This window comes from Falco rusticolus, chromosome Z, assembly GCF_015220075.1.
Source record: "Falco rusticolus isolate bFalRus1 chromosome Z, bFalRus1.pri, whole genome shotgun sequence".
NCBI lineage: Eukaryota > Metazoa > Chordata > Aves > Falconiformes > Falconidae > Falco > Falco rusticolus.
This window is the reverse complement of record NC_051210.1, coordinates 65,851,351-65,877,853: the sequence shown is the minus strand read 5'-3', so window position 1 is coordinate 65,877,853 and position 26,503 is coordinate 65,851,351. Positions and strand designations below refer to the sequence as shown.

At 41.6% G+C, this 26,503-nt stretch overlaps 1 protein-coding gene across 1 annotated transcript; it reads left to right on the top strand.

Annotated features, from left to right (window-relative positions):
* Positions 1-11,547: 11,547 nt before the first annotated feature.
* On the top strand, positions 11,548-13,546 carry HSPB3 (heat shock protein family B (small) member 3). Its single transcript, XM_037372613.1, has 2 exons — positions 11,548-13,050; positions 13,473-13,546. The coding sequence occupies exon 1, from the start codon at positions 12,580-12,582 to the stop codon at positions 13,027-13,029; it is 450 nt and encodes a 149-aa protein (XP_037228510.1). The 5' UTR covers positions 11,548-12,579; the 3' UTR covers positions 13,030-13,050; positions 13,473-13,546.
* The last annotated feature ends 12,957 nt before the right edge of the window (positions 13,547-26,503 follow it).

Sequence of the window (26,503 nt, the reverse complement as noted above, 5' to 3'; positions counted from 1 at the left end):
CTTCTAGATTTGGGAGCTTCCGCTTAAACATCTGTATAATCACCTCCACCTTCACACGGACTGCTCTTGGAAGCTTAACACACGGAATATAACTCTGGAGGTACTCAGGATGGGTTACATTGCTTTCTCCATAAAGTGGTTTGGTTGACTAGTGGCTACTCTACAAATGCTGTAATTCGTACAAAGTGATTTCGGTACTGGGTCCACTTACAGGAGAAAGGTAGGATCATTTTATGTCAAAACAAGTTTAACCGTTGTCTTTTCTAAGGTTGTGATGAGTAACTAAGGCTGAACATAGCAGGCTGTTAAGCATACTGCCTTATAAGAGTTTATTCAATAGATGCTTAAGCATGTGCTTCAGTTACCAATAAGTTCAAAGACCTGAGTTCAAATGTTTATAGGAGAAGAACATTTAGACGGTTCTTCCTAAGTTTTTTCGTAATTTGACTTCCTCTTGGAAACGCACAGGTCAAATTCTTACCATTTATTTTATGTCACAGATTTTTAAGAAACTAATCTGATAATGTGAGTGGAAATGAGAAAGGATCCCTATGCAAAACGGATGGTCTTCATAATGAGAATGGTTGCCTGTTCTGAAATCACATGCAGAGAGCTACTTAAAAAATATGAGCAGTATTCACATCCAGTATTTGCATCTTCAGCATAACCAGTGTTTACAGCAGTAATGAGAGCACCTCCTCTTTGGAAGACTGGACTCTGTGTCTCAGGGAAAGCAGAAAAGCCTATACCCCTCTTTACAAAGATCCAGGTATTTGATCTGAAGACCTAATTCATGTTCCCAATAAAAACTGCTTTCAAGAGGAGACCTTCATGGATAGGGTTTTGTTCAGAGGTTTTCCTGGTAATTCAACTGGATTTTCCATAGGCCTTATGCACTCATTTTTTACAACTAGGAGACTTGAAAGAACAATGCAGTTCCTGAATTCCTGGCTGTCCAGAATTCATATACTGCGAGTGCTCTGAGCCATACTGTGTCATGTGTGTGCACTCTGGTAGTGTATACCCCATCCATGGCCAAGAGGGAAACGACAAGTGAAGTAGCTTGTATGTGTTGGTACAATTAAAACTAAACTGCAAAAGGAAATGAGGTGATACAATTACCTGCCATATAGTTAGCACTTTGATCAAAAGATACATTTTGCACATGTAGCTTGTGTATTTTTGGAATATATATTTTATCTTTGAACTTGGGCTACATGAGTATGACTAGATCTGACACTGCTGCTCTCTACATGGAATATTTTTTTAATGAGAGACAGCAAAACACCATCTGATGGGAGATGGGGAGCTGACCCTGAAATGCCATCACTCTGACAGCTCTCTCTACTCCATATACTTCCCTGCCTGGAAGACCCTTCCAGTAACACTGTTCCAGAATGACTGGAAGCCACTGTCCAGGAGTGAAAACAGACTCTAACAGAACACGGTGGGTCTTCTGTATCCTTTAAACAGAGGAAAATGGCAACAGTTAGGTATTGGAATACAGTGTGATATAACGTACTGGGATTGTGCTTTTTTAAATCCATTGACCTAGAGAACACTACAGGAGGAACACAATATTTCAGCTCTCAGGCCAGAGTAGACACCTGCAGGGAGTCAGAGATGATTATATGAAGTCTCAGAAGCTCAAGATCAATCTGTAATAAATAGAAAAATCAGTATCAGGTTTTGCTGCGGTGGAGCGATGGCAGGGCTCAGCCAGTGTATTTGAGGGTTTTGTTCCTTAGAACTGATTGAAAGCAAGGAAAGAGGAACTGGGAGTAAGTTTAGGGAGTTTCAATGGGAAGGATGACTGGAAAAAGCCGGGTCTGTGGCTTATAGAAAAAGAAAGAAGTGGGCTTATAGAAAAAGAAAGAAGAATGATGGAAGTTCTGGGGCTTTGGGGAGTCTCTCCAGATACTCGCTAGCCCTCGTGCCTTTGGATGACAGGGTATAGGACACATCCTCCTGCCTCCCCTACTTCTCAGTGGCTTCTCCTCCCTCCAAAGCACACTCCCATCTTAAAGCCTAGAGACCTTTTCTTTGCTCCTCTTCCTCCCCCAGAGGAAGCACTCACCCAGCTGCAGGGGCAGGGCAGGGGCAGCCACTGGCCAGCTGGTCCCACGGTAACAGCCCATGCTTCACACACCCCAGCGTCACCCCCAGCATGATCTTGCAAAATAGGTAGCAAGGTCACAGGCTGTTTACTTTGGCTGTGCCTGGAAGTTACCTTTGCTTATAGCCACTGGTATTGGTGAAAAAAAGCTTCCACAGATTTCAACCGATTTCCATGAGTAAAACTTGAATGGTTTGTTAGCCAGGCCCTTTTTTCCTTGGAGTGTTTGGAGGACGGTCGAGGAAGCCTTCGTTGCCATCACTACATTTCGCAGAGCCATTTGGATACTAGCGGTGTTTGTACAGTGGCTTTGAGATGTCTCTGTCAGCTTCTAGAACATGTAACAGTATATACATGGTTCATGTTCTTTATTGCTCCCTGCAGAATGAAATTTTTGAGAATTTTTTCTTCCCCTCCCAAACCAGGCAAAATGATAGTTAGAGTGAAATGCATATAATCCTTTGGGGAAAAACATGGTGTAGCAAGAGTTAAGGACATTATTGACCGAACCAGAAGTACAGCAGTATGCTACTTAAAAAATTTAATCCTGCTTATGTGCACTGTGTAAAATCAGGTGTAGAAAACAGCTACAGGCAAAGCCTGTTGTAACTCCCTAGTATATTAATGATGACATTTAAAGGATGTGAAATATATATATAATGTTTTTTTCACACAAAACATGCCTAAGGCTTTTTGCCATTTAACGAAGGAACAACTGCTTCCTTGCCCTGGAGGACAGAAGACGGTCACTGGCAGGCAAGGATTCAGTCTGGAAGGAACAGAGTATGCTCTGCTGTCATTGGCTTGTTTTTACTGGGAAGATGTACAAAATTAATAGAGATGTTAATTCACTATTACATTAGAAGTGAACTAATGTAATGAACTTACTATGGCCAAGGACATATCTGTATTAACTGCTTTTGTCTGAAATGATCATGATTAGTCACTGCATTTAAAAACACAATGTATTATTACATTAAAAAGTTCATTTAGTGTTTTCTAACCAAAGGGATTCAAAGCAACGGTGGAGGTGCCAAATCACTGATTTTAAATATCAGCAAGGAACCCTAAAAAAGCTGTTCTGTTCATGGGCACAAGCAAGTTGTCTTGAATCAGGGCATCTCTCAGCACTCCTCACAGCCTCTCGCTTCTCAGGTTCTATTTACCTGCTTTGGGACGACTCAGGATGGGGAAATGTGTGACTGGATTTCTGTCCGGGTAAGGCTCCCTTCTGACAGACTTTCTGCAGTAGATCTGCACTGTTAAATATGCATCAAGACTTGCAGACACTCTGGAATGAGACCAATTCCATATGCTTTACAGTAAAATGTAATAACACACTACAAATAGGCAGAATGCTTGGGTGTTTTTATAGTCTCCTTATTTTATACAAACCATACATGACTAGCTGATATTCCACATTATTATTTACAGGAGATTGCAAGTATGTAGTTAAGAGAGAAAATCATACACTCTTCAGACTGTGGTCACACACTGTCTTAGCTGAATTTCCCTGCAAAGCAGATACTACGCAAGTTGTACTTAATTGTACACACTCAGCTGTCCTTCTGTTTTTCAGTTAAAGACTGAAATAAAGCCTTTTGCTAACACTTGTTGTCAATGCTATTTTACTGTATCAAACTTGCTTATAATAAATATAAATATGTATCTATATTTAAATATTATTTATTTTAATATATTTTTATAAATATACATATATATTTAAATAAAATCTATTTATCTTTAAATGTAAACTTTAAGTATAAATATCTGAAGTTTTCATAAAGATAATTAAAATCAAAGATCTAGATTCTTAACAGACTTCTGTTATCTTGGCCAGGTCTAGCATCTTATAATGGAGATTCCTTTACGTGATCGTGAGGAGTGTGAAAATCTCTGTCTAGAAGTTAATGCTGTAATAAGCACCCCCACTACCTGCTAAAATGCACTATAGTTTTTACTTCAGTGAGTACGAAAGTTGTGTATTCCAAGTCAGCTCTTCTGATTCCCTTGCATGTTATCCAGAAAAACATCAGGACAGCCTGAAAAGCTACGAGAAGGAAGGAAGGAACCTGTTTTTTATGCATACTCTTTGGAAAGATTGCAATCTGAGAAGGTAGTAAATTTTTGACCATTTGATCCAAACATGTAAACAGGCTCCTATTAACTTTAACTTTGAATTAACTCCTGAACTCCTGTAGCTTCTAGCTTCTTGTTGGCTAAGAGGTGGGCTTAGGGATTTCTTAGTACCTGTAGTCTGCTTTATGAGCAGGACCCTTTGTAAACCAACAGAGAATCTACCCCTCAAACCCCAGTTTTCAAGAATTCATAAACAAATGATCTTTTAAAGATCCTCTTCTTTCCAGATTTGATTTTAAAAATCCCAACAAACAACCAAATAAACCAAAAAGCAGAAACACCCCACCAGCAAGGGAATTCTTATAGTCATCAAGGATATTTTGGGAGATAAACAAGGCTTTTAAACATCTCCCACTTCTAGTGCAACGGAAACAGCTAGAGTAGAAAAGGAAACACTTTTTATCTCCTGTGACAAAAATCAACTAACAAAGCATAGATTTAAGAAAAAGACAAAAATTTTGATGAAGGAAAAAGTGATCTAAGATCTAGTCAGTGAAGTACTCACTGGCACCGGGTTTGTTTGGTCAGGATTGCTTGTTTGAAATCCGTCTTATGTGGGTTTTTGTCAGAAACTACAACCAAAGCTCCTTTGTCATTACTCAAGTGGTAATCCTCACATTCATAGTAATATCTGGGCACACTTACACAAACAGCTTTGAATTTTCTTTCAATCTGTACTCAGAAAGCCTCATGCCTTGGATTTACTTTTTTAAAAATCTCATCTGTCTTACTAACATCTACTATGGAAGTGTGAGTTATAACATCTATAGAGTAAGCAGTATATATATATTGTGATATTCTTGATCATTTAAAGAACATTATTTTCTTGATGGTTTAAAGAACATTTAACTCCATCAATAAATTTACTGCTTTGCTTTTGTGTTTGCAGTTACCCACCGATATTCTTAACATTTTTCATATATGCCGTTTAGCACATTAGCACACACAGCCACTTATCTCACTTAGTATCATTGCAGGATTTTTTCATATTAATGTCCAACAAGTCTCTGAGGCATTTTTTTTTTTACTCTTTCTACAGTACAGCATTATAAAAATAAATATTTAATCCTTTTGTCCCGTTCCTCCTTTTCAGTCCTTAAGCATGGAAAATTCCATTTCAGTATGAACTTTCCCCAAGAGAGGTCTGAGGTGAGTCTACAATTGTTAATTTTAAATTGAACTCAAGCAATTTCATCCCGTAAAAGCTCTTTGTAGACAAAGCCCATTAATAGTATTATAGTATGCTAAGCCTAGAATGAGCACTCGTGTGTTTTCTTTGCAAATTAATATTCTGCTGGCAAATGAAACAAAAGCAAGATCATTAGCCATACAAACAGGACAGCAATACCATTACATTTACTAACAGCAGCAAAAGGTAAATCTGCCAAAAACATCTTTGTTTCTATTGAATATGCATCCATTTGACAAACCTTGATTACTACTTGCTTTCTTCTTTTCTGTTACACACCCTCCACTGAGCAACAAAGTGTGTTCAGTTCAGGACCTTTAGTCCCTTCCAACACTTGAACCTAGTGAAAATATTAAATCTCAATATTCATTTAGTAAGTTCAATTATTTTCTGGCAAGTAATTATTTTGACAAACATATCCAGAGCATCAGGACACCAGAGGTCTTCAATTCATTCTAGATATTTAACTTCAGTCTTACATTCCTTAGAAAAAGCTGAACAAAATGAGATCATAAGGGTTTTGTGCTAGTTACAGGTTATCATGTTTTATGAGCAATTTAGGTCCTAGATTTTCCAAACCTTACCCCTAGAAGCCTTAGGGAGTGCCTAATTTTAAACAGCAGAAGTATTCCTACTCACAGAACCTCGTAGGTGAGATTTTCAGTACTTCTATTATTTTTACTGAAGTGGTCAACCTCAAAACCTGCAAACCTGAAGATCTGATCCATGGAACAGGAGTTTCACATCCTAAATAAGCAAGTGAGCACTTGCTATGAAGTTTAAATGGATCCAAAATAAATACACCAGTCTTAGTGCACTCAACTGCCTTGAGATATTCCTATTGAGTCTCAAGTCAAGACCTCAGTGAGGCAGAGGAGGAGGAAACCTGAAAACTGGCTGCCTTCTTGGAACACTAGTTAATCTTTAACTGCTGAAAAATAAGATTTTTTCTACAGCAAGAGTGCATTAGATCCTGCCTTTCAGTGGCAAAACAGAGCTTCCAAGCCCTTAGGCACTTTATTCTCTTAGTTGTTCATTTCCTCCCTACTGTTCTGTGTGCAAGAATTGAACAGATTATTATGACTCTAAATAAAATACTATAGTTTGCTTTCTATAGGAGTTCCTCAAGAATTTGTGAGGCGCAGATGCATTTGCCTATAACAGACATAAAAATGTTTAGAAAACAAGCCATGTGAATAACAAAGCAAATACTTGTAAAGAGTTCCATGACATCAGTTCAGTAACTTTCCTAGTAACTTGAAATTTTAAAATCGTTATCATCATACAAGTTGCATTTTTATTTGTTCATTATGCTGTGAAGATGTTGCTCCAACATCAGCTGCTGCGGTTCTGTCATCTGTCATCCTTATCCTTCATCTGACCTTCTATCATCTTAACATGTCAAAAAAAGTCTTGTAATAGTGGATGTAACATGTCAAATTGATAGTCCCTTCCATGCTTACTTACATATCCTACATAGTTTCCCAATGTAAAGAGCAAACACTTGATTCTTAGTGCAAGAGCTCAGAGTAGTTTTCTGCAAGAGACCCCTACAATTAGAAGATCAAGTTTACAGTTACAAGTGAGCATCTGTGCCCTGGGGAGATTTTCCAAGAGGTTGGGCAGATCCAGCCTTTTCCAGGTGTTGTGGTTTAACCCCAGCCAGCAGCTAGAGTACCTCGCAACTACTTGCTTGCTCCCCCTCCTCCACCAGTGGGATAAGGAGAATCAGAAAAAAGTAAAACTGGTGGGTTGAGTTAAGAAAAAATTAATAATTGAGACAAAGTAAAATATAATAGTAATAATAACAACAACAAGTGTAATGAAAAGGAGAGAAAGAGGAAAAAAATCCACGGAAGAAACCCCAAGTGTTGCACAATACACTTGCTCACCACTCTGACAGATACCTGGCCAGTCCCCGAGTAGTGGTTGGCCCCTCCTGGCCAACTCCCCACAGTTTATGTGCTGAATATGACATTCTGTGGTACGGAATATCCCTTTGGCCAGTTTGGGTCAGCTGTCCTGGCTCTGCTCCCTCCTGGCTTCTTGTGCACCTGCTCACGGGCAGAATGTGGAAAACTTGAAAAGTTCTTGACGTAGAATAAGCACTGCTCAGCAACAACTAAAACATCAGTGTGTTACCAACTTTATTCTTATACTAAATCCAAAGCACAGCACTGCACCAGCTACTAAGAAGAAAATTAACTCTATCCCAGCTGAAACCAGGACACCAGGTTTTGGAGAATGTGAGCCATGGACTGAAGCCTTCCTTCAGTTAAGCTGCCTGTGTAACAACACAGCCTTTACAACTTGCAAGAACTTTTATAACACAGCATGAAGCCTTGCTGCAGAAAGAGTTATGTTGTGATTCACTAACCAATACAAATACCATGCGATTGGAATGAGGCATTACTAAAAAAATAATCCCTCATTACTTCTTGAAAACACAACACCTGGTATCTGCTGATTAGACTCTTGCAGTAGTTGTGGTTACATTTTTAATTCCTTCAGAGATTACATATACAAGTAACAATCCAGCTAAAAGGACAGCTCCAAGGAGTAATGGAGTCTAAGTGACACAAGTAGAAGACAATAATTTTATCACTGTACAAAAATATATTACATACCATGTGGAAAAATAGCTCTTTACTCTCCAGTTTCCAGAAATGTCGCTGCACATTCAATTCTTACATTTTAATTTACTATCCAGATCTTCAGTATCACCACAAAGCTAAAACTCCCATATTGGGTACAACAGACCCAGCACTGGCAAAAGCCACCAAGTCCCACTCTTCCTTAAATTTCTTATGTATTGCCAGGTCTGAGGTGACAGCATCTCTTTTGAATGACATGTAAAGTAGGTCATGAGTGGCATCCTTGGGTGCTTTGATACTTGCAGTGCTCTACCTAAATTCATTTTCAGATAGTTACATGGCTCTCATTTGAATTTAGCCTGTTAGGTTTCACTAGAAGGGTTCTTGTTCTCTTCTGCTGGCATTTTCATTTTTTTCCCCTTTCAGCACTTACCAAGTTGCGATGGTAGTTGAAATGCACAATTCTCTTTGGGGAATCAAGCATGCAGAGAATTGCAACAAGGCAGTCTATTACTTTAAAGTTCTGTCAAGCAGGATGCATCTGTATTTCTTTAAGATGTGCATCAAAAATGTGTTATTCTCATGAGCCTGTGCACCTTATGTTTTTGCAATCTACAGCACAGCTTCAGCAGGGTGTCTGCTTTCTATATTCTCCATGAGTTCGAGATGAATCAAATATTTATTCCCCTCCTCCAAAAAAACTGAGAAAGAAGATATTAGCTTGAAAATAGCCTGATGTAAGTGAAAATCTTGTGTGTTTCTTCCTTCAGTTTGTCTTTTGTGTACAAGTATCTCAGGTCGGTAGTGCCGCCTGGTACGAGCCTGCAGCAGGCTGCCTCGGGTCTCCTTCTCGCAGCTATTTTCAATTTCACCACTAGATGGCGGTGTGACCCACAGAGACGGGCACCCTCGCTCTCCCAGCCAGACTGCCAGTGGCTCCCATCTCTTTCCTTTAAAAATCTGCAACAGATACTGAGGCCACAAATCCGTGCGATGAGCAAGACAGAGCGTGGGCTGACAAGTGCAAGGCCGTGGTAACTGACTGCCTCGCTTCAGCTTTGCAAAGCACAGCTCCGCAACTCTTCCCACACCGGACAGTGATTTCCCACCTGCTGCACAGCAGGGTGTGAGGCCTTCACATGCACAGAAAAACTGGAAAAGAAAGACCAAGATGCTAAGATGGCAATTAAGGACATCAATCCTGCCTCTGTGGGATCTTCTCTGAAGGTTTAAAATGACCCCAATAATCAACTGTTATTAAAATGCATTGCTCAACTAAAGTATGCTATAGGTGTTTGAGGAGTATAGCAGCAGCAGCACCAAAAGTTCCTCAGTATTGCAGCACTGCATCCATATTTAAATTTGAAAGCCTCAAAATATATTCTAAATTGTTGGGATGTTTGCATTTCAAGGGTGTTTTCCTTCTACTGTTGAAAAATTATCCATATTAGCAATAAGGAGGTTAGAAAGACAGTGCTAATTCCTGAGCCCTTAGGTGGCAAACAGAAAGAAGACAGAACTGGGACTGAGGAGCAGGATAGCAGAGCAGAAAGAACTACACAGCTTCATTACCAACATCTTTCTGATTCCTTGTCCTACAGAGTAGAAAGGAATCCTATAAACTTTTGTAGAGCTTTGTATATGACATACATTTAAAGGGTATCTATGGTGGTGTGCTCCCCCTGCCCACCACTCCCCCCCACCTGACCTTTATTTCCCATAACCCTGCTCAAGTGATGACCACCAGTGCTGGTCGTAGTGGATTTGTCTGGTCGTGACGGCTGCATCCGACTCAAAGTGGATTTGGGTGAGACAGATAACAACACGACAGCCAAGGGTTCATTTGAACAGCGCGCCCACCTAACAGTGCTGGTCAAGCTCTGACTCAAGCCAAGTTTGTAAGAAACTAACCTCTGCAGTCGGTATGCAAATAAGTCAATCATCTCACTCCATAGCTACTGGACAGCCCGAGACCCACTGATCTCTTCTGATGGTAGGGGGCTGCGCGCCAGTATCTCCCCTTGAACAGGGATGCCTCTCAAGGTTACTCCTCGGGGCTGCGAGATTCCTTGCCGCAACAGATTCTTGGTAAGTGGCTAATGGCATGCTAAACTTCGAAATCTTAGATTGCGCATATATAATTCTTTAGATTTAAACTGTTGACTAAGTCTGGATCTGGCCGCACCTAAACTCCCCCCTGAGCAGCAGTTTAGAACGCAAGGGGGTCCTCTCTGAACCTCATCACTCAGCGGGAGGGTCTCCTTGACGGTTTTGTCTGACCCTGTCCTCTGCGCAGTAAATACTCAAGTGTACCTTGCCATCGAGTCTTGTTAAACCACTGTTGCATTAACATTGAACTTTGTTAACTCACTGTATTATATGAATAAATGCATCGTTGCTGTTTTCTTGAAGGTGAAGTGCATGTTTCCATCCATGACATATTCAAAGCATCTTTTGTGCTAATTGGACCAGACAGACAGTTCCAAGTATACTTAACATGAACATTTGAAAGACTAATGCAACAGTTTCTAGGAATAGACAATGTTTTCCCACAGTGAGCTGCACTGAGGTGGTAATTTCTGTTTTCCTTTAAAGTGTAAGCATAGGCAAGTTTACTTTTTTCCAGAGAAGATGGGAATAATTAAAATAAAATAAATTAAAAAATAATGCCATATTCCTGTGCAGAACATTTATTAATGAAATGCAAAATTGACGTAAAATAAGTCAGACTGTCACCACAGAATTCAGTAGGGACAGCAATAACTTTCAGCAGTCTCTAAAAGCACAATATCACAACCAACCAGACATACTGCTTCACTTCAGGGTTAAAGTTTTCTCATCAAGTGAATTATTGGCTAGCAAAACAGAAAACAGCTGCTGAACAGATAACTGGCAATGTTCCAGATTATTTTTATCACTATTTTAGCAAGCCATACATTTGGAATTGCATTTTTAAATGCTTACTGGAGGACAGTTTGATGGAAGAGCCAATAGTTAAATAAAGTAGCTCAACTCTCCTTTCCCACAATACATTAAATGGTTGGCCATTGATGTAAGTTATCTTGAACTTTGATCTGCCTTTGAAAATTTCCTTACCTTATGATGCAGCCTTCATGAGCTTAAAATAAAATAGCAACCTTAGAACTTTAATTATAGCTATGTCTGGTAATCCTGCTCTGCTATCAACTTAATACAGAGGTTCATTTCTGACAGCTATCGAAATTCAGCTGCCTCTTCCTTCATGAGTCCATTAGCAAACAAAGATACAGTATAAACTGACTTGCCATTTTCATGGTAATGGGAGATGTAAAAACGAAAGAGAGACAGAGCTTTGAATGAAAATAGCCAAGCAAGAAGGAATAAAAGAATCTTGTTAGACTACTTCTAGCATCAGTGCAACTCAGGGAAATAAGCAGTTTTCACTATCAGTTGCCATTGTGCGTTCTGCTTTACATTGCCAAGCCCAGCTAGGGGGATTTTCTAGCAAACAAACTACAATTTGGTAATGCTTTTCCCTTTTTTCTCCTCTTTCCTCTTAGGTCTTGTTAACCAAACTAGTAACACTTGTAGGCATTATTTGCCTTGAGATCACAGAGTGGCAAGAAGATGACACCACAGAGAGCCTTTGAGGTCATCAGTCCTGCTCCCCAGACACATGCAGTAGATGGGATCATAGATTAAAGCTCTTAAGCCCCGGAAGATGAAGGCTGCTGGTACAATGTGATAGCATAAAGGATTTCGAGTTGTTTTTAGTATTCTGATGGGGTAAAATCAGTCTGCTGTCTCCTGGAAGCTGTGACACATGAGCTTTCATTGTAATTCTCCCTGCGGTCTGAGTCTGACCCCCTGGCACACTGGAGAAGGCTGTGCTGTGTTTGTAGGTCACTCAGACTGCAGACATAGCCCTTCAAACCTCCTCTCTGGGCAGGGGTTGTTACGGTTCCCTCCTACCACAAACAACAGGGTTAACCGTGGCTGTTTTGCACATGTGCACAACTTCTGCAATGATGTCCAATATGCTCAATAATTTCACAGTTCACCTAACATGAAATCTGCTCCCTTCCTACCGTCAAGCTATTTAAATCTCTTCCCTCAGTATTTCAGTTAGAAGAAATACAGAGTTTATATCTATTGCCGCATACCCCTTGGAAAAACAGAATCATTAACCTTCCATTTAAATCAATGAATCTCTTTGCTCATTATTCATAATGACATGCAGCACAATATTGCAGTGATCAGAGGTGCATTAAAATTGTGCTTTTGCTGGTTACACATGAAAGATGTGCATGTGTTGAAGCCACTCAAGACCCCAGCACTATAAATAGTGCTCTATTGTTAGTGGAGAAAAGATGAAACAAGTCTCCTGGCAGTGGAGCACAGCACACCCTATTAAATGTTAAGCTCTGCCTGTGCTAAAAGCAAACGGCAACATCAGCCGACAAACTAGCCTGTGGGTAAGGCATATGACTGGGAAGAGTTTGCTCTGACTCTGCAGTTTCCCCAAAGCCACAGGAGCAGCCGCTTATCGTTCTGCCTTGGCCATGGCAGAAGCTGTTATAAGGCACTGGGTGGAAACCCCCGTACGCTATCAAGAGCAGTTTGCTGCCCAAGAGCTGGAAGCGCACAGGCTGGACCACTCTTTATATGCTTTGCCGGGCCCTTCTACAGCTGCACTGAGCAGCAGAAGGTGTGTCACTGAAAGTACAGATGGAGCCAGGAATAGTGTCCCGGAGGAGGAAAACGCACGCTTTCGGGTCTTGCTGGACGTTGTGCAGTTTCGACCTGAAGATATCATTATTCAGACTTTTGAAGGCTGGCTCCTGATCAAAGCCCAGCACGGACCCAGGATGGACGAACACGGTTTCATATCCAGAAGCTTTACCAGACAATACAAATTACCCGATGGAGTGGAGAACAAAGACTTGTCTGCGCTTTTCTGCCACGATGGCATTTTGGTTGTTGAAATGAAGAACTCGGTGGGAGAGAATTAGAACCTTGTCCATAGTTTATTGGTGAGATAAAATAATTCTTAATATAACAAAATATTATCATTAAAGCAACACTGTAGAGTGTAGTAAGCATGTAGCTGTATTTATATTACAGTAAAGGAAAATCTGTATTTATTATTCAGTATGCTGTGTTTATTGTTTGATATGAAATGTTAGACTGCTTGCCTGCAGCTACATATGTGTTGGAAAGCCAGGCTTTTTGGACAGTAGAAAACTTAGGCTAGTCACAGCAAGAGAAAAAAAAAATCTATTTGATATCGAAAATAAAACACATTTGTGAGTTCAGTAGGAGTAGTTATATTTCTAAGGAATATGCATTTGTTATACATAATGATAATCATCAAAGAAGCAATAGGCAGGTTTTAAGTCTTATGGAAATTTAACATACATACTAAAAAAATCTGTTTTCTAATTTTTGAGATTAGGCTCTGGAAAAGCACACAAACTGAAGGATACCATCAAGAAAAAAACCTTCTTTCCACCATTCAAGCTTGTATACAAAAAAAAAAAAACAAACCAAAACCAGAAACAAACACCCAAATGTGGAAGATTACTTAGAAGTGTGTTGCATGTTTGAGACTAAAAGAAAAAGGAGTAATCACTGACTCTATCTGCTTGAAAACATAGTAAATGATACTTCCTGTCGAAGACAAATTAATCTGAAATAAAACATTCAAAGACATTTAGAAAATTGGTCTTGTTTAACATATTCTGCTATCTATTAGCAACTGAAGAAAAAATATATTGCTTTCAAATACCCAAAAGGAACAAATTCTTCCTTGTGAAGACCTGGTAATAAAAATGCATTACTCTAGCATGGATGCCTTTATTCTTACGCATTTTAGGTAGTCTTGTTTTTCAATGAGATGAATATTATATTCTTCATGTTGCTTGGCATTTTAGGCTGAGATGCCACAAGTGTGTTTTTAAGAGCAAATTTTTCTGCCCATGTACAGTCCTAGTCTCCCTATATGAGCATGGGCTCTACATGAACCTAATTTTAAGTGCCCGGGTTCCTTACTACAGACACAGGTTTCATTTCTCAATGAGTGCCTCTCATTTCATGAAAATGGTAGGGATGGAAAGAAAAAAAATCCACCCACTATATCTAGTATCTGGTCTTCTCAACATTTAAAAAAAATAGACCTGTAAGTGAGTTTGTAAATACTCAAATTTGAGGAGATCTGCAGCTGCAAGTCAAACTGCCTCCTTTTATGTGTACTAGAGGTGAGTATGACTGCTGTGCTATGAATAGTAAAGAATGTGGAATGGAAAGTGCCAAGTTAAATACAGACTCTTTATGATAGCCATCTGCTGTTTGGACAAATCAAAAACATACTCAAATGAAACTGAATACAAAAACAATTTTAAGAATATGAGAAAAATCTGATGAAGAAAACCCAGGCTCTCACTAGCTGAAGCCAGAGAGTTCCTTTAGTTTAAAATGAAAGCCCTGAGCTTGTGTATCTGCATGTGTCCATCCATTAGAAAGATTTATGTCATGGTTGTTTAGATTTGAAGATACTCAAAGCAATTGATTTTAGAAAAGTGGGTAGTCCAATTCTTGAATTTTATTTATTATTTGCACTAAAACTCACAAGAAATTTGTACAAGAAATGAGAATAAGGTCTGGATTGAAAATTTCCATGATGTGCAATAATTATTTTTTTTTAATAGAGCAGAAGTCAAGAACCTAATGTTTTCTAACAAACCAAAGCAAACATAAAACATACGTGCCTACATTTCCACTCATCCCACACCTTTCCCCTCATATTCCCTGTGTTTGATTTGTGTATTGGTTTAAGATCGTAAAAAATCATGTTAGAAAATCAAATCTAGATTTTCAACACTTTCAGGTCAAGAAGCTTCATCAGCTAGAAATTTAATGAAAGACGTAACAGGGATTTTAAAAAATTACTTTTAGATACAGATCTGGATTTAAACTTTACACACCAACTTCATAAAAGCTCACAAGTTTATACCCATGTTTCCATGGCACCTTATGGCACAACTGTTGGGATGGAGTTCAGGGTTACCACTTAGTAATCTGCTGTGGTGATTTTTGTTTACAGAGGATTTTGTAAATCTGATCATTCAAAACTACAGGTTATTATAAAAATAATTATATCTATGATTGCAGTGATGGTATGTATCCATAGCCCTAGAGATGAAAAAGCTGTTCTAAAAAAATAACGTAACTGATTTAATTATTTCATATTAGATCATGATTAAACTACTGGAAACTTGTCAAGGAATTAGACCAGACAGCCATAATCATAGTCTGTTCTATATACGTTAGTTAATACCATGGTTACACGCAGTCCTGCCTCATGAAACTGCATGGAGAGCTGGGTGTTCAGCTGGTCTGTATCACAGGTCTCTTCACATCACTCTGTGCCCCAGTCTCACTCATGGTGTTGTCAGTCAGAAACCGCTGAAACATACCGACCCAAACATGGCAGGGAGATACCCAGGTGGATTTTACCTTTTCTTACCTTTACAAAAGCCTGTGCCCGTGCTCCTTGGTGAATGGGACCTTGCCCTGGCCCAGCACCTGGGTGCTCATGTAGCAGGGACCACACTGGGGGATGGACCTGCCACTGGCTTCCTGTGCTGCAGCACCAAGAACAACACAGCGGAAAGTGCTTCTCTCCTTTTTTGCTGGCCGTTTATCAAAAGTTCTTGGATGAATGATTTTTATGTGTTTACCAGAACAACCTCAAAGTACTTGGCAGTGTTTCCCAATTGCCTGGAAAGAGGTGTTTTCATATACTGTATGTGATGTTTTACTTTTATAATCTGATTAGAACTGAATACGAATGTCATGGAGAAAGCTGCTGATATTGCTCATGGACAGCAGAATGAGAAATTTATCAACACAACAGCAAAGGATTTCAGAACAGCTATGGCTTAAGACAGGTTTAAGACATGCTGATGTGGTTAAATTAAGAACCCTGATACTGGCTGCCTACAAAATCCTGGCCCAGAATAAGCAATAAATGCTGCTGCAGGTCTTGCCAAGCAAGTGTTAATGGAGCCTTTTCAATTCCCACCCATGAAGAACTGCCCTGATAATTGATCAGACTGCTCCTCCAAATGGATAATTTCAGGCACAAACATAAACACTATGGAAAATGCTTTCATAGAAGAAAATGTCTCAGTTATCAGCACTAGCCTCCAAAAACAAGGTAACAAACATACATTTCCACATGATTCTTGCGGGCAGAAAGCCCACAAATGCCTTGGGCTTGTTGCCTTTTTATAGTTCCTTCTGCGCCCAGGGCATTTGAGATCTCTCTACACAATCTGATCCTTGTGGTGCAGTGAACCGAGGCTGACACCCATCAGTCACTCAGTAAGGGCTCAGCTGCAGCCCTGGGCATTGGAAAAGGGGAAAGGAAACCCCTAGGGTATCATGATGTCACCATTCCATCTAAGAGGGGCAAGTCTTGTGTTCCTTAACTTAGCTCATAGCCAGGAATCAAAATCTGCTTTTTCATCTGAGTAATGCTACAAGATTTGGCTTTTAATGGGATTAGGAATATTTCTGAAAATATTGGGTGCACCCTCTCCTATCTGGAAGAGACACTGACCTCTGTCCTGATGACGACCAGAGACAACAGCTGGCTCTGTCATCCAGAGGAGAGTATCTCAGTGGCCCTGTGCCGTGAGCACAGCAGGTAAGTCTAAGGACTTAGACCTGCACATTATACCAGGGATGCCTGAGCTGGCCCCACTTGTGCAAATTCTGGAGCCAGAAGTACTCTCCCTGTGGGATAACTCAGGTCCAGAAAGCCTGAACTGTCCATTACTCTGCTCAGGCTAAAATATCATCCCCTATTGGAATTATTTTCACAGATGGAGAGACAGGACACACATGGCACTGCAGCTCGGGACTTCATGCCCAGATTAGTGCTAGCACAGGGGTCTCGGCTCTCTAGACCACGGTGGGCTGTAGCCTCACCACAAATCCCATCATTCTCTATAAAAATTAACACTTTAGCCACATGGTAATACCGCTGATGCCACTGTTTTCAGGGGGAAGTATGTCTAGCAGCTGCTTGCACAAGAAGAACTGATGCAAGTAGAGAATCACTTACAGTTCCTCTCATGCCCATCGGTGTGTTTGCTGTGCTATGGGCTGACCCCGACCCCAGCGAGCACCCCTCTTTGCTGCCAGAGCACACTGCTCCTGTGCCATGCCAGCTAATGCAGAAGCAGAAGCAGGCAGGTCTGTGCATGGAGAGCAGAGAGGAAACTGTAGAAGCAGGGTGGGCCTTGGCACATAACCAGCAAGGATGGGGATCAGGAAAAACATGCCAACTGGCTCAGAATATATACATAAATATACTGTTGTGGTTTAACCCTGGCCAGCAATTAAGCCCCAGGCAGCCGCTCTCTCACTCCCTGCCAGTGGGATGGGGGAAAGGATCAGAAAAGTAAAAGCGAGGAAACTCGTGGGCTGAGATAAAGACAGTTCAATAGGTAAAGCAAAAGCCACACACGCAAGCAAAGCAGAAGCAGGAATTCATTCACCACTTCCATGGGCAGGCAAGTGTTCACCATCTCCAGGGAAGCAGGGCTCCATCACAGGCAACAGTTAGTTGGGAACACAAAGCCATCACTCTGAACATCTCCTCCCCTCCTTCTTCTTCCCCCAGCTTTACATGCTGAGCGTGACATCCTATGGTATGGAATATCCCCTTGGTCAGCTGGGGGCAGCTGTCCCGGCTGTGCCCCCTCCCAGCTTCTTGTGCACCCCCAGCCCCTCGCTGGTGGGGTGGGGTGAGGAGCAGAAAAGGCCTTGGCTCCATGTAACCACTGCTCAGCAACAGCTACAATATCCCTGAACTATCAATACTGTTTCCAGCACAAATCCAAAACATAGTTCCATAGTTCCATGCTAGCTACTATAGAAAAAAATGATTCTCTCTCAGTCAAAAAAAAAAAAAAAAATATTTGAAGGTATAATATTGAACACCCTAAAATAAATATTTGACTTCGATAAAAGGAGCATTTTCAAGGGCTAGAAAAGACATTCAAAATTATTTATAGGATGAAAGAATAAGTCATCAGCTATCTTCAGCTACATTTTTTTCCGGTTGCACATCCTTCCAAATTGCTCATCCACTAATTTTACATTCCCATCATGTAAACAAAGATACTGTGGCAGAATCTCCAAAAGTTCCACTTGCTCTTAGCAGTGTTGGAAAACGTGGGGCTTAAAGGGTGAGTGCCCTATCTGAACCAGCCACCCCAAAATTTTTACTGTCGAGACCTCATTAACTCAAGCTGATTTACTGATTCACTGTAACCTAGTCAACATGTGCAGTCATCCCTCCCATTGGCTCTGCATGGAGTTAGTTTGATCCAGCAAGACTTCCTCACTCAGGTGCCACCATGCAGCCTCCAGGACCAAATGGCATCTCACTTTTTCCCACCACAGTGCCGATGCAGCGCAGAGCTGAGAGGGCAGCTCCGCCAGCTGATTTGGATGCCCAGATGGTGAGTGGTTCTCTGGATGTGTGTGACTCCACATGAGATGTAAGATGGGATCAGAAGATGTTTTGGGTTCCAGTGGCAATAATTCCTTAATTATTAGTTCCACTGCTCATTATCCAGGGTATCCCACTCTCCTCTTAGCCTGGACACTGGATGATGTTCCACAGATGATGCAGCAGTACACTGGTGTAGGCATTGAGAGCAGGTACAGCTTTTGTCTGTGAGTGATCTAATTTTGAGTTTGGATTCGGGATTTGAATAAGTCCAAGTCTTTAAGTCCAAATAACATTTCATCATAGCTATAATGAAAAATTGGTGAAGGGAAATGATTTTCAGAGCATGGTTTCACAAATAAAAACATAATTCTTGTACTGTCTTACAAGGCAGACAGAAACTCACAAGCTACCTGCAGCAGACAGCTCTATGCATTTTAACAGTATTTCAAGTATATTTTTTGTAACTTTACCACAATTATCCAAGTCCTGGTGTCATGATCAGTATGCACCGCACAAGATGAACCACAAGTACGGTCTCTGTCTTAATGTATACATGAAGCCTTACGGCTTGATCCTGGAATGAAACTGATAGGGACTCAATGCAGATTAGTAGACCCTGAGGCAAATACATACAGAAATATGAATGCTGAGACTTATTCTGTCATTACTACCCACAGCAATATTTACCTGAGACCTTCTAGAAACTTCAGCCTGAAATGGTTACTGTATGGAGACAGTTAAGATGTACATATTTATAGGATTAAAGGTCAGAAGGATTGGTGATGATCCCCAGTGTGATCCCCTGAATAGAACCCACATCATCTAGCTTGTTAATTTCCTAATGAAGCCCATAGTATGTTTGTAAAAGAACCTGTACTTAGGTAAGTCATCAACCTTTTTTTAAAGATTTCAGTTGATGGAAAACTCATCACACCGCTCCATAAATTGTGCAAGTGTTAGTAATCACCCTGGCCAAGAAAAAGCAGGCTTTCCCCCAAACCTCTGAGATTTGCTCAGTGATATAAATTTTACCCTAAAACTAAAAGTAATAGTCTGGACTGTTCTTGGGATGGTCTATTTAATATCCTGATGCTGTGAGGCACAAAGATATGAAAGTATAACACCTGCTGCTAAACACCCTCTTTAGTTCCTAATAGAATGCAAAGGAATTCAGCAACATTAAAAACTGAGAATACAATTTTCCTCTACACAGAACAGAAGTATTTATTGAATAGCCTTGGATATATTTAACACCTCTTCTGCATCGCCATTGGCAGTTTTGTCATCATTATGGCATGTTAATCTAAACTATTGATAGGTTTTTGTTTCTTGCTGAGTAAGTTTCCTGCCTGTTGTCCCATTGCCATATAACTTTTAATATAACTTTAGCTTTTCCTCACAACTGTCAATTGGTATTGCTTGCTATCAGCTCCTTAACTTTGGCATTTCTTCTTTCACTTACCCTTTTACGACAATATATTTTAAATTCAGATAATTAAGCTTATATGAACACAGTTCTGTATTTATAGGGAGCTAGTAAAACATTCTTCTAAATGCATAAAGAATGACCACAGGCAGCTTCTGACACTGTTTCTATTAGGAAATTATCATCTCTTAACATTTCACTAATGGTATGGAATGTCCAGTATGCCTCCAGCACTGAAATCCCTTCTAAAACAAAGGTTTAAGAAGTAAGGAAGCAACAGGGTGCACCACCTGTGATAAGGAATTCATACCATTCACCTTCTCACCAATACAAAGACCAAACCAAACACAGCAGAAACCTTCTTCACCACCTCATCCTTTGCAGACCTCTATGTTTGCCAAAAGACTGGCAAAACCCAGGAGCTAAAACATTTGCCTTAGACTAACTTAATGCCATTTTCAGCCACTGAGCTTCTCAGAATGCCTTAGCTCTTGAGCTGACTGAGGAAACACGAGCATATCCATGGCCATCCTTTCTGTACTCTGTGTTCTCAAGCAATAACACACAGTTTCACTCAGAATTTAATGCCACTGCCTCCTGCTAGCAGAATGCACTGTCTCAGCTTAAACACAAGCACTGAAAGAATGGAAGACACTTTGATGGCCAAACTGCCATCAGAACTGGTCTGTTGCGTAAGTGAGAAATTGTTCTGGTTTCCAGGCTGAGACTGAGAAGACTTATAAGGTTCAGCAATGAACAGTAAAGGCTCACAGAAAAACTAGAGTTAAGGCTCATCGTCCATCCTGATCAATTGACAGGTATAACCAAGGAGCTGTTGTGACTCGTCCTTCACTCTGAGGCCAGCCTCTGCCAGATACCTCACTGCACAGGACCATAGCAATTTCAGCATTGATGTGAACCTCTTCAGCCCAAAGAACCCAAGTCACGTGTATTGCTAGAAGCCAGCAACATTTATTTTCCTGTGATAAACCCCAGGGTTAGCACTGGCACAGAGCCTGCTAAGGAGGTCCTCTTTGCAATTCCTCTATCCTGGGTGAGGATAGAGATACCTGCATGCAGGAAATGACTGAATACTCAATCCTTCATTCTTGCTATATTATATTTTATTCATCCTAGACAATGGGTTTATTGCTGAGATAATTTCATTTTCATGCCACATTTATATGGCACATGGACATAACGTTGGCCTCACCTGGATTTCCTTACCACTTAGCTCACAGTCTTGCTTTTTATAAAACGGGGAAATGGCCTCAAGTTGCACCAGGGGAGGTTTAGATTGGGTATTAGGAAAAATTTCTTCACCTAAAAGGGTGGTCAAGCATTGGAACAGGCTGCCCAGGGAAGTGGTTGAGTCACCATCCCTGGAGGTATTTAAAAGATGTGTAGGTGTGGCACCTGGGGACATGGTTTGATTTAGTTTAGTGGTGGACTTGGCAGTGTTAGGTTAACGATTGATCCATGATCTTAAAAGTCTTGTCTAACCTGAGCAGTGGATTGCAATACATAAGACTGAGGTTACTCCTCAAGGACTCGTGCAGCTTGGGCTAAAGCACAGCAGGCTCATGCATCCTCTTTGTCTGTGTCAGTGTTTACATTTAGGAGGTAAATTCTTCCTGTATTCATGTCAAGGGGCTGGCAGTTGACATGGCCCCGTTCGTCTATAACCACAAAAGACTCAGCACCATCAGAATGTCTGTCTAGCACATACCCCTACTGCCACTGCATATGTAATGGATTGATCTCGACAGCATTCTTAGATGGTTATGAAACATTATCCCTTCAGACAGGGAACAGAGACAGACATGCATTCCAAGCTATATTAAATGGAGAGTTGAGAATTTCTGAGTAGCAGCCATCAATTACACAGGCTGGGACTGAGATAGCTAATATGTATTGTGAAGGTCAAACAAGAACCTTGGCATTTCTGCTCAATTATCTCTAATTTTACACAACCTAGTTTGGAAAAAGCTATGCAATTTCTGCTTGATTTATGATCCTGTTTGAAAAATATTTCATTTTCTCCTAAACCCCGCTGCAACTTTTCCTGAATTCCATAGCACACTATAAAGCGTCCCTATTTCTGCTACCTATTCAGTGTTTTAAGTATGATTTCACAAAACATTTAAAAGCTAATCATATTCGATCTTTTAAAAACTGAAAAAAGAATACTCTTAGAATAACACATTGGTCTCATTCATTGCATTTTCTTTACTGCTTTGCTAGTTCAAAGTCTCCACTTCCTTTTAGTGTGGCAACTTCAGTGTTTAAAATCACTTCGTGCCCTCTAGTGGCAGCCCTGCCAGGTACCCTGAACTGTGACATTCCAGTTACAGATGATGTAGAGATAGAAGAAAAACAGTTTATTCCTCTTTTAAGTGAAATTTGTTATCCGTCTCTGTAGTTTAAAAGAATTAAGATCATTTGTATTTATGATAGGATAGTACCACCACCAAAACAAAATCATCTAAAGGTGTAGTACAAACAACAACAAATAAAAATCAATACTGAGTAAGCATTTGACTGAGTTTGCTCGTAGAAATCATATTGATGAAAATTGGCCTATTTGTAGCCATTTTCTTGCACAAAGCACTACTCCACGTGCCTCCTACTGGGACATTGTTCAATATCCACACTGTTTTTCCAGGGTCTACAAAGGGGTAGCACCATAATGAAAAGGGTAAGTGCCACCAGAACTTCATCTCTTCTCTCATGGAAAATCACTTCGCTTTTCTTACTAAAGCAGCAAAGTCAAAGCAGAGAGGAAAATTAACAAAACAAAGAAGGAAAGATTTGGGGGCCTCAAGGAAAACTTACACAGAGATGAGACACGCTCTTTTGGTTTTGGTTTCAGAGCCTTTACTTGTTCACTTTTCCCTAATTCAAGTTAGCCTAAAATCCTTACCTTTCCCCCAAAATGTTCCCAAATGTTTTATTTTAAGCTTCTGCACCTAAGCAGAAAAATAAATAATGTTGCTTTTGAACACCTCTCTCAGCATATATTCTCAGAGGTCTTGAGATGCCTAACTCCAAACTAAAAAATGAGATATCCCATACACAGACACTGGTAGCCATTTGGCTTTAGTTTGGCTTTGTTTCACTCCCCAAATTACAGATCCCTAGGAATACGTTAAAAAATAGACATTTTCACTGAATTATAGGTTATCAGTTTCAATAGTGTCAGAGTGACATTCACTTTTAAAATCTGATTCCCAGTGAAGATGGTAGAAATTTCGGATCAAGCAAAGCATTCAGATGCATGCTTTGTGCAAATGAAATGCTGTAAGTCAGTATGTGCTATCCTTATTTTGAAATCCTTGCTTCTGCTAGTCAGAACAAGAAACAAAGCTCAGCCAGTCCAGCTTTTCCCTTGACACTGTAGATGGTTACTGATGGCCTAAGAAGTAGCTTCTTCAAAGCCTTTAAAAATCTTTTTTAGGGTGGCTTCTAATTTTGCAGGATGGTTTTCTTGAAAATAATTGTTGAGGTCTTTTAAATGTTAATTTTAACATCCACAACAGAGTGCCTGCACACAGTCGTAATCAGAATAGGCCCACCTGTTGGAGAAAGATGGAAAATGTCATTTACAACCACGTTACTGTTCCAAATTCTCTTTGCAGTTTTGTCCACTAGGAAAATAATATATCACACTTTTCATAATTTTGCCTTATTGATGGCATTACTGCCTGAAAAACCACGACTCAAATTTATGTATTTTTGTTAAGATCTCATGATAAAACTGGAAGATTTTAGGGAATAACTACTTCACTGGTCTGTATTTATTTATTTAAGAAATATTATTCTCATTAGTTTTACAGATCTTACACCTTCAAATTCTCCTGGTAGCAGTTTTTGCAGCTGTTGAACTTGATGCCTTTGCCTGTGTCGGTTTGAGACACAGATACGGAGCTGGTACTTACTAAGATGCCAGATCCAATGCGCCAAGTCGGGCAGGGGGAAGCAGGGCAGCTGCCACATGCGCCCCCGGACCCAAAGGAGTAACATAGGTGCCCAGCTCAACATTGTCCCTTCGTCCTGCCCTAGCTGTGACACCAGCAGCCTGACAGGCGTCAGTACGACCACTTGGAGCAGCAAAAGCCCGTTTCTGGACTGGCTCTGCAGCTGAGCAAGGCAGCGTTTGCCACTCCAGGTTGTTCAGTGAAAGTAAATCTTGAATGTGTGCATTTACACAAATCAAGCAGATCAGCATAATTTCCAGTACTGATCACCTCATGTGAAAAAAAAAAAAAAAAGACTATTTCAGAGGAAGCAGCATTAATAATTAAGGACAGTGAAATTAAGATGAATAGGACTGAAAAGTTTGGAAAAGGAGTTGAATCAGATGCAGTAAAATACACATAAAACAGTAAGTGGTATAGAAAAAAGCAGATTGGGAGACAATTTTCTGTAGTTCAACCTGTGAGTATTCACATGAATGATCAAGACTGCTCAGATCAACCTTAGGAGTGCCTGTGGAAGGAGTACAAAACCCCATCACTCATCTTGATTTGCAGTAGTCAGAATCTGGGCGAAATCTAAGACCAAAGTTAAACCGATTCACATCTGCCTAAAGTTAAACCGATTCACATCTGCCTCCTGTGGGGGCTTTAGCCCTTACTCCAGGCTGTCCACATGGGTAGAGGGCAGCGTGCTGGGCCGTGGGTCAGGTGCCATGGCAATCTGCATGCAGCATAAAAAACCCCGTGTCTGCACCAAAGGCAGACCCTGGCAGCACACCCGCGGCAGAACACTGCAGTTTTCCTTGATAGGAAATCAGCTCTGGCAGTTCCAAGAGCACTGACAGGTGCTGATGCAGGGCTGGAGAAGCTCCTCAAAGCCTGCTGGGAGTGGGGTAGTCATGACTGGGCCAGATCAGGGTGCTTCCACCAGCACCAAGCGAGCTGGCAGGGAAATCCCAAAGCCTTGATACAGAGTCGTATGAAGTCAAGGTCATCAGCTGCGCCATTCTGGGCAGCTGCCAGGTCTCTCTTGGGAGAAAATGGGTGCTCCTCACTTTAGCGCTGTTGTCGGTACTCAGAATTGCTCTCTGTAAGCTTGCTGCTGCAAATTTAGTGCTTCAGTCTGGAGGTGATGGCGCAGGTGATACAACGTGAACACGTTCCACTGGGCTGGGGACCAAGGATCTGGTTGTGTGGTGACTTATTCTGTTCTTTGGGCACTATTGGTATCGGCTAATTAAAAACAGACTTCCAGAGTTAAGCAATAAAGGAATTTGGGACTAAAAACCTAGGCTGGCCTAAGCAAATGTTAAGTACACAAGCCAAGCAACAGAAACAGAAAATCTCCGTGATAGTATGTGCATCAGCATTGGAAACATGAAAGTCAGAAGGAAGAAGTGAATCAAAGCAAAACCCAGGTATGAAGTACTAAAAGCAGCAATGAAAGGAAGCAAGTGGGTCTTGTAGCATTCCAGTGAATCTCCCACAGATGAAGACAAATTATTTGATACAAAGACCTTTGAGAAGCAACACACACTTCGAAGTACATCAGAGAAATGCGCAAGAGCTGTGTATCTGGCAGGATGCTGATGGGTAAGCATGAAGAACTGGGGACCAAACAGGTACATGTCCTCCAGACAACCTCCTAATTGTTCATGAACAGGTAGAACTCTTGAGAGAAACTTGAGAGAAACCTGGAGGGTTCCAAAGAGAGCTCAGAGATGGTTAATCTGATGGTTATCCATGTGATTAGACCACACAGGACCAGGTGCCACAGGAGTTACGAGCAGAAATGACCAGGGCAGGGAAAAAAGCACCAAGATAGGGCTGAGGCTATCCCGCAGAAAACCAGCATCAGCAGCATGGCCGCGTTTTTCAGGAGGGCCAAAATACATATTACCCACAAGCAAAACGCACGCTTTCCTAACGCTAGCCTCACTTCCCATGGTAAGCAACAAGCAGCCGGACGAGGGCCTCCAGAATTAGTGCAACCCCCCCAGCACCTGCCCGGCGCGCTCCCTGCAGATGCCGGGGCGGGATGCCGGGGCGGGATGCCGGGGCGGGATGCCGGGGCGGGATGCCGGGAAGCGATGCCGGCGCGGCGGCGGCAGCGGCCCGTCCCGCCAGCCCCGCGGCAGCCGCGGAGACCGACCCGAGCCCCGGCGGCGCACGCGGGCTGCCGGAGGGGCGCGGGGGCGCGAGGCGCCGCTGCGTGCGCGAGCCGCGGGTTCCCGGCGGCCTTCGGGGAAATCGGCCACCGGGTTCGCAGAGGCTGAAGGCGCAGGTGTCACCGCCCGCAGCACCTCGCGTGAAGCACTCAAGCCGGGGCCGTTCGGCAGCCGCACCGACCCGCGGCAGCCCCGCACCCGCCGCCGCCGGCCGGACGCCAGGGGGCGGGCGGGGAAGGGGCGGGCCGGGCCCATCGATGGGGGCGGCCGCTCTGCGCTCGGCTCCTCCGCCCTGGCTCTCGGCTCTGGATTAGCGAAACTGGCGACGTGGGACGGTCGCCGGCCCGGCCCCCGGCCCGGCCCCCGCGCCCTGCCTCGCCCGCCGGG